General features: G+C 37.8%; 1 protein-coding gene across 1 annotated transcript; it reads right to left on the reverse strand.

Moving 5' to 3' along the window:
• Positions 1 to 1,042: 1,042 nt before the first annotated feature.
• Positions 1,043 to 4,331, reverse strand: LOC148920081 ((R)-mandelonitrile lyase 1-like). Its single transcript, XM_089047177.1, has 5 exons — positions 4,174 to 4,331; positions 3,365 to 3,494; positions 2,480 to 3,139; positions 1,472 to 2,315; positions 1,043 to 1,367 (listed from the first exon to the last, which is right to left on the reverse strand). Exons 2-5 carry the CDS (start codon positions 3,462 to 3,464, stop codon positions 1,310 to 1,312), a joined length of 1,662 nt encoding a protein of 553 aa, XP_088903303.1. The 5' UTR covers positions 3,465 to 3,494; positions 4,174 to 4,331; the 3' UTR covers positions 1,043 to 1,309.
• Positions 4,332 to 8,680: the final 4,349 nt, after the last annotated feature.

Raw genomic sequence — 8,680 nt, forward strand, 5'->3', positions numbered from 1 at the left:
GCTCTCGTGGCGCAAGTGGCCCCACCGTATCAGTGAAATGTATGCCACATAAGTGTCATGTGTAGAAAAAATATTTGAAAAATTAACTTAAAACTAAAAATTGAATAAAAATTAAAAAACCTGGGACCCATCCATCGAACCTCAACAGTCACCACAACCACCTCACCCTAGTGGTGGCAATCCCCTATTATCTGCATAGTAGTCGAGCTGGAGATAGAGCAACCCCCAATTTTTCTGAGTGGTGAATTTCTGGTGTCTCATCTTGGTTGCTTGACTAGTCAAAATTTTCATATATTCTTGTATTGCACGAATGGATGTTCACACACTATTCACCTTAGTTGTTGTTATCACTCGGAGTGCCTAAATTGACAGATCCTTCTGAGTGCTAACGTTGTCACATAATTTTCTTCTAGGTGTGTAGGTTTTGACATTCATCTGTTGTGAATCTGTGGTTAGATTGCATGTTCATAGGTCTATGCCTAGTTGTTGACTAGTCATACTATTACAAAGATTATCTAGTCATTTGTGTCATAGATCTGTCCGATTAGAGTTTTAATTTACCAAATTCACCTAAGTGCCAACTTCACTATTGCTAGCTGATAACATTGGATGATGGAACTGATTATGTTAACAAAATCACAAATGATATCAATTTATTATTTGAACTCATTTCAATGTCTTATATATGTATTTAAATTTCTTCATGGAAGTTGCCATGTCTTATGCTAGACACTGAGTCTGTATCCTATATCTAGTAAGCGTATATTACCTGCTCATATTGATCTACCTGATTGGGTAGCTGATGTAACTTTTAGTCCAAACGCCTAAAATTTGAGTAGATATAGTGCTTCATCTTTTTTGACATAAATGGAAATTAATTGTTGCATGTTGTTGTCGTTTATAGCTGTCATGGAGGATCGTTTTGTACTTTAGAATCGTCGTCTGATAAACGATTAACAGACGACGGCTAAAAACTGTCATCTGACGCCTCGTAACAAACGGCGTAAATTGTTGTCTATGACATTTTTTGTTCTAGTGAATGTTGAACTAGAAGAACTGCAGCTTTTTAATTAATTTGAGATATCGAACGATACAAGTACATATAATTTGACCTTATTCATTGTGAAAACGGAAAGCAAGTACACAAGCACTGCACGTGGTTTTATTAATAACATTCGACCAATTGCATCACTAATTAAACATTAACTACCCAGGAGACCTGCCATTCCGACATTAAAGAAATCTTTTTTTCTTTTTTTCTTTTTGAAACGACATTAAAGAAATATTAGATTTAAGGTTGAATGCTGAATTATGAATTGCATCCCTTGCAAGCTGATCTTTCTTTCAACATCTTAAGGCCAGCATACCTGCCCAAAAATTGAAGGGAAAAACAACGGCAACATATCAGAGTTTCATTCAAATAGATGGTTAGATAATTTCTTGCGGTTGTATTTAAGTGTACAGAGCATACCTTCCCAACATCATGAGGGTGGCTTGAGGATTGGTCCCTGGTGACAAATTAAATGTAGAGCCATCAACAACACGTAATGCATTGATCCCCATGACTCGCAAATCTCCATCCACCACCTTTCCCATTAGGCATCCCCCATGATAGTGCCAAAATGTGGCTGTAGTTTCTCGACAAAATCTTTCAAAGGATGCGTTATCTGTTTGGTTCATTGGTAAAGGTAGTCCAAAAAAGTCGAAGCCTTCTACACCCGGCAAATCTTGAGTCTTAAATGGTTTCAATGAGTTTGTTCTTAATAAATGGCCAATCTTCCTTGCGCCACTAACACAGCGAGCAAGGTCCAGCGGATGTGCATAGTAGTTGAAGCGGACATTTGGACCAACTTTGACATCAGAGGATGATTGCAATGTAAGAGAACCATAGGACGAGGGTCCTGGAAATTTGCCTACAATATGTCCGAAAGTTGAATTTATTTTTATGCGAATAGATGGATGAGGAAAAAGACTAAAGGGCGTGGAAGAAATTGGCGGCCCGGCGAGAGTCTCTATGTAGAAATCCTTTGTGATACCAACAGTCTGTCCACCAGAGGGAACTAGTGGAGATGGGGGCAAAATTGTAATGTAATAGCGAGGATTGTCACGCATAAACTGCCCAATGTTAGGCTCATGGTGAACAACTGGGATTTTGATAGATGAAAGGTAGGACTTTGGGCCAACACCACTAAGTAGCAGAAGTTGAGGGCTTCCAATTGTCCCGGCACTCAATATAACTTCTCCCTTTCCACGCACAAATGCCTTATGTGACTTCCCGTGAGCATCACTATACACGATTCCTCTAGCAGACAAACCTGCATGAGAAAATAGATTGTGGTTATTATCGAACCGAAGATGTCAATTAGTTCTTAATTTAGTAGCATTTTTTCTTGTCAATATTCGAAGAATTTAAATCTGTTCGAATACCTGGCGTGGTTAATACATCGAAAAGTAAAAGATGCAAATATATGCAACATACTTGATTCATTGGAAGAGAATATGATCCTTTCTACTGTGGCATGAACTGCAACTCGCACGTTCTTTGGGTCTGCTAGATTAAGCAATTCCACAGCTCCATGTCTCCTTCCCTCATTGTCAAAAATTGAACCAGTGACCTTACTTCCGAGTATGTGATTCAAATTAAATCCATTGTCTGGACCAACACCAGCCTCCAACAAAGCTTCTTCCACAAGAGATTCCCAACGTGACACATTTGGCCGGAAAACAATAGTGTTTTCAACCCACTCATATGCAGTATTAACCAAATCCATGTCCCATTCAATTCCTGATTCTGCATAAAATTCCTTCTCAGCTCTAGAGTAAGCACCAACATTGAGCATGCTTGACCCACCTAGGACCCTGCCTCTTACGTTGGCCACACCTTCTTCTGATGTGAACCTTTCAGCTGGTGTCTTCCCATTATCTTCTAGAGTGAGAGTTGTAAGAATCCCATCATGATGCAAAACACTTGGATATGCAGTGGGGACACTTCCCTTTTCGAGAAGGAGCACCGAGTAGTTTACTGATAAAGTCGCCAACAATGGGCAGCCTGCGGTGCCCCCTCCAACTACAATATAGTCATATACTTCTTCTGATGGTAGATCTGTGGCATTATACACAAATTTCATGTAGCTGAAATCTGCAAAATATGAAGAGATAGAAGTAACTCAATTACGCAAGGAGAATGTTTGTTATGAAACATTTTTTACCATAATCTTTTCTTCGGTTTTTCTAGAGCTTTAATAAAAACAATAATAAGGTTATAAGAACACCAAGCTTTTTGTCAAATTTTTCTTTCATGTCATTATTGTTTCCAACAACGAAGTTTTAATATACATGAATTAATAAGGAGATATTGATTTACCATGATCAGATGGAGTGGCGAATGAGTGAACCTCAGTCTGAGGATAGAAGACAGACAGGTAGAAAAGAAATAATATAACACTATTTCTTGACTTTTCCATGTTTTTGTAGCCAGACAGACCTTTTTTCTCCTGAAAAATAAAAATAAAAAACAGTTTTGTGATACAACAAATTAATACAATGCAGCGGTGTGACAATCCGATTTTAATCGGTGCTGGTTTGTCAAATTGGATTAAATACATAATTTTCAAAACAAACATGTTTGGATTGGATGGTGGATTTTCTTGTGAGAATTCCAATCGAATCCATACAAATTCAATCAAATCTAGTTAATTTCATCTTTCTTTCTTTTTTTCTCTCTTGTTGGTATTTGAAATTCAAAAAGTTATGAAACATTTTCAGTGATATGAAATGTTGAATATATTATAGAATCAATTTTCTTTGCATTTAAATTGTCTTATACATTTACGTTTAGTCATGCCGTAGAGTAGAAACTCTGAACCCAATGCGTGAAAATAAAAAAGTAAAATAAAGAAAAACACTTAAATAGCTTTTCTCTCTTATGAAAATAACTCTAAAATCTTACAAGTGTGTCCTAAATAAATAAATTTCTTTCCCTCTCATCTAATTCAACCTTAGCTAGTTTAGTTGTTGTGTTGCTCACTAATACATCTAAAAATAATAATTAAAAAAAATGAGGGATGAGCAAACCACTGCCCAGTCATGAGTAGATTGTGTAATGTGTCAATCAAGCAATGTCAATTGATGACAGAGAGAAAACTTTATTTGAAAATGTAAGTTACGATTTACCTTAGATCAAATTAATACTTTCGGTTTTTATGGCCACGATCTTCTCAGGCACAATGGCATGGACTTTGCACAAATCTTCGAGGCCTTCTCACACGCATATAAAGGCCAAGGAGGTCTATATCACAGAAATGGAGTTTGATTTTGATATCAAGGACTCTGAGTCCTTCTTTTATCCTTGGGTACAACTTAGGCACATTTGGAGATGTGGCCGGTGCCTAAATATTAGTTATAGTTGGTATTTAGATGGCAAGTACATAGTTCTATTAGAGATGACAGGTATATAGTTCCATATCAGCCAGAAATATAATGGTCTATATATATGCACCGGACTAAAGGAAAGAAACAGCAAAAAGAAAAAGAAAAATGGCGGGGCATGGAACAAAACTCGCATTGACATCGCAAATGAAATGTGCAAGTTGAAAGGAAACTGCTATTTAAAGCAGTTGGTGGTGTCGTGTGGCCACTTCCTTATTAAATCACAGCTGGCAACTTGTGTTTGTGCTGTAATTTTCACTTTTATGCTCGAGTCAGTTGTGGCGATTTGATAAGATTTGATAAGGAGTTACAAGGGATTAAGTAGGAATTATTTGTTGCAATCATATGAGTTATTTTGCATCATTAGCCCATACTGCTCCGGAAAGAATAGCTATGGTTGAAAAGATAAACCCTAGACTAATAATACGAAAACATCACCGATCCAATTGTTGAATCAATTGATATCTAGAGGATTTTGAGGTTGCTCATAGTTTACAAGAGATGCTTACTTATAAATTTGATCACATTAGAGCTCGCCAAGAAGTACTTGACCACCACCCACAAGCAACCCTCCACACCCAGAACCAGACCCATTAGAGCTGCTCCAGCGGTCAAGCCTAGCCCGAGGCTGGGGAAAAAAAAAATTTGCGTTCCAGCGGATAGCCCAGGCCCCGGGATGTGGGACCCACCAACCCGGGCTGGTCCGAAGGCTACTTCCGCCCTGGGAAAATCGTACTAACGAGGTAAGTATTTTGTAATTTTCGTTTTATTAAGTTTAATGTCCTAATATATATATGTTGTTAATATTTATTGCATTTTCAATATTAAAATATTTCTTGTATTTTAAATATTTTGTTAATATTTCTTGCATTTTCAATATGTTGTTAATATTTCTTGCATTTCCAATTGTTTCTTCATATTTCTTGCATTTTCAATATGTTGTTAATATTTATTGCATTTCCAATTATTTCTTCATATTTCTTGCACTTCCAATTTATTTGTAAGGTTAATTGCATTTCCATTATTTTTTTTTTTTTGTTACTTGCATATTCAATATATTTTAAATATTTCTTGCATTTCTATTTTTTTGTTAAATAGCTGATTCAAGCACAGATGTGGTTCGGTGCAACCGGGGGTGGCAAAAAAAGTTTCACCCATCATGAATGTTGGGAGGTAGTGAAATATTGTAAACGCTTCATAATTATTCATACGGGTCCCGATGTTATGTTAAACGAGACGCCTCCACGTGATTCAACGACATCGGATTCACCTCTCGATTCTCCTATGAGTGAAGACTCGCCCATCCAAAAGGAACTGAGGCATATTGGCTGAAACGCTGCGAAGGCAAAGAAAGCGGGTAATTCAAGCAATCATAATTCAAAGTTTTTGGAGGAAATTGCAAGGCAAAACGCCATAAGAATTGAAATGGAGCAGAAACGCCAAGATATGGAGGTGGCAATTCAACCCTAGTGTGCACGAGAAAAGGAGTATTTGCGCAAAAAAGATATGGAGAAGACGGATCGGGAAACTATGGCGATGGATACAAGCCATATGTCCCCTGAAACAAAACAATATTGAAAGCTAGAACGAATGGATGTTATGAGAAGAAGACTTTTCCAGGATGATGGGCCTAGAAAAACGGATTGGTTAAATGATCAAAACCATTAAATTAGTTGGCATACCTTTTATGTATTTTTATTTTTCATGTTTTGTATTAAAGTTAGTGTACTTCATGTATTTTATTTTAGTAGTAGTAATTCCTAATGACTTGTATTGGATTTCTTTATTTAATAAACAAAGCATTTAATAAAAGACCATTTTATTCAATATATTCCATACATCAAACAAAACATAATTCAAAATTTAAAAAAAAAAAATACAAATAAGGCACAATAATAAATAAAAAGAACAACACAACCAAACCATAAGCAATAAAAAACAACACAACTAAACCATAAGCAATAAAAAACAACACAACCAAACCATAAGTAAATAAAACATAACCAAAGCATCTATACTCCATTTATCTTTATTCCCTCTCACCGCCCATAGATGCTCCACCAAGTCAAGTTGACGCCTTTCATGGATATACGAAGATTGCATCTCCATATATCGATCTATCATCCGGGTCATGAAACAATCGTCCCTCACCAACGGTTCCGGCTCAAACAGTTCTCCACTTGGCCCCATGGGCCTTTCATAAATTCGGGTCAAGGCCGTGTGCATTGGATCCGGTTCGTAGACCTCTCCAAAGATCATAATCGTACTCATCCTCCACAATCATATTATGGAGGATGATGCAAGTCATCATAATGCTTTGGAGGATCTCCTCATCAAACATACGGGCCGCACCTCGAACAATCAACCACCGAGCTTGAAGGATGCCAAAACACCTTTCGACATCTTTCCTGTATCTCTCTTGATAGATAGCAAATAATTTTTGCTTCTGGGATCGGGGATTCAGAATGGATTTGACAAATGTGGTCCACCTTGGGTAGATATCGTCAGCTAGATAATACCCTGTCTGGTAGACTGTATTGTTGACTTGATAGGTAATATTGGGGCATTGGCCTCTCAAAACATCGTTGAAGACCGGAGATTGACCCAGGATGTTGAGGTCATTTTGGGCTCCGGCAACTCCGAAAAAGGCATGCCAAACCCATGTGTCGAAGCCAGCAACGGCTTCCAAGATGATACTTTTTTGGCCTTTTCTATTTCTGTAATCACCTTGCAAGGCAGTTAGGCAATTCTTCCATTGCCAATGTGACAGACCCAACCCAAATTCCACTTTGGAATCCGAGCCGAACCCTGTTCGTGATCGACACTTGGCGGGTGTCGAGCACAATTGACTTGGTTGCCCTTTCTTTTGATTAAAAACTTAATTTCCTTTAAATCTGATTCTACCGAAATTTCGTGAGTCTCCCTTGTAAGTCGAACGTTCCCAAAATTCACACCTGTCAACAAGCACTTAAATATATACACCAACTGCCAGTATACAAAAATAAGTAAGTTCCAACAGTCAAATACGTTCCAAGGCACTATCAGAGCAACTATGCAGATTTATTTACAAATGAGGTAACCACTTGTGAACCAAGGAACCATACATCAAAATGGGGAAGAGCGGGAAGCGGGAATTGCCCTGTGGTGGCTCTCGGATGCACGTCTACAGCCTAGGGGCGCAAAACATTAAAAAGGTGAGTGGACAAAAAAAAAAAATAAAGTTTAGAAAATACAAATGAACATACTAACCCCACTGTAAAAGCAGTTATAAAAACTAAATCATTCTCTTCAGTATACAGTATCTGAAATCAATGCACACACATATATTTATAAATATATGCCAATCATACTCATGGTCATCTTTTTAAACTCTTAAAAGTACTGAAATCAGTTTAAAACTACCACCTAGGTGTACCCTTTATTTCACAATTCCGATATCCACAATTCCCCTCGCATCATCACAGACACGCCTCGCAGGTCTCGGTGACACAAAGTCAATCCAAGCCGCAACCTCGCAGGATTCAGGGGACCTTGGTCAACCTGATCCGCGTCCTCGCTCCACACGAGTCCGGGTACCATAGAACTCGTGGGGCAATCAAGCATGCGACTAAACCAAGGTAATCGATAAAATCCGAAGGCAACCTGGATGTCCGTGGACATCATTATATCCGAAGGCAACATCTGTATATCTGGGTACCTAGGGTGGCTTAGAAAGTAACAATAATAATAATAAGCAAAGTTTTTGAAAGATCTTATAAATAACTGAATTTCTGTTAAGGCTGGACTCTGCTGCCATTTATCCGTGTTTAACTAAAATTCTCTTTCTCTATATCCCTAAAGGATATTCCACTCGGCAGCATACAAATCATAATATTTAAAACCATATCTCATTAATAAAACACTAGTCTTTGAATAAAACTTATTCAAGATCAAATACTGAAACTAAATTGCATAAATTCATTTATGAAAAAAAAAGTCCACTCACGGTTGGTCCGAGCTCGCTGGACCTTTGGAAGGTCCCTCCTGCAGGTCAACTGGTGCCCGAGTGCCTGATTCAAATACTATAATAAAATATATTAATAAAACTACCCGGTATAAATATTTAAATAAAACCCTGACCCCCGGCTTCTAGAAGTGCGTGCATCAATTTAAAGTTATTCATATGCCCATATTACGTTCCTTTAATCCTAGGAAATTCATCCCGTGAATCTGGTTTCGATGGGATGGTTAGATTCGTCACGATCACACCATC

This window comes from Prunus mume, linkage group LG2 (genome assembly GCF_029339155.1).
Source record: "Prunus mume cultivar Tortuosa linkage group LG2, ASM2933915v1, whole genome shotgun sequence".
Taxonomy (NCBI): Eukaryota; Viridiplantae; Streptophyta; class Magnoliopsida; order Rosales; family Rosaceae; genus Prunus; species Prunus mume.

What these genes read in the sequence shown, in the direction of transcription:
- LOC148920081 (XM_089047177.1), bottom strand. Translation starts at nt 3,464, where the DNA reads ATGGAAAAGTCAAGAAATAGTGTTATATTATTTCTTTTCTACCTGTCT. An exon ending in CGCCACTCCATCTGATCATG is followed by an intron (nt 3,140 to 3,364) that starts GTAAATCAATAT and finishes CATATTTTGCAG; the next exon opens with ATTTCAGCTACATGAAATTT. An exon ending in ACCCTCATGATGTTGGGAAG is followed by an intron (nt 1,368 to 1,471) that starts GTATGCTCTGTA and finishes ATTTTTGGGCAG; the next exon opens with GTATGCTGGCCTTAAGATGT.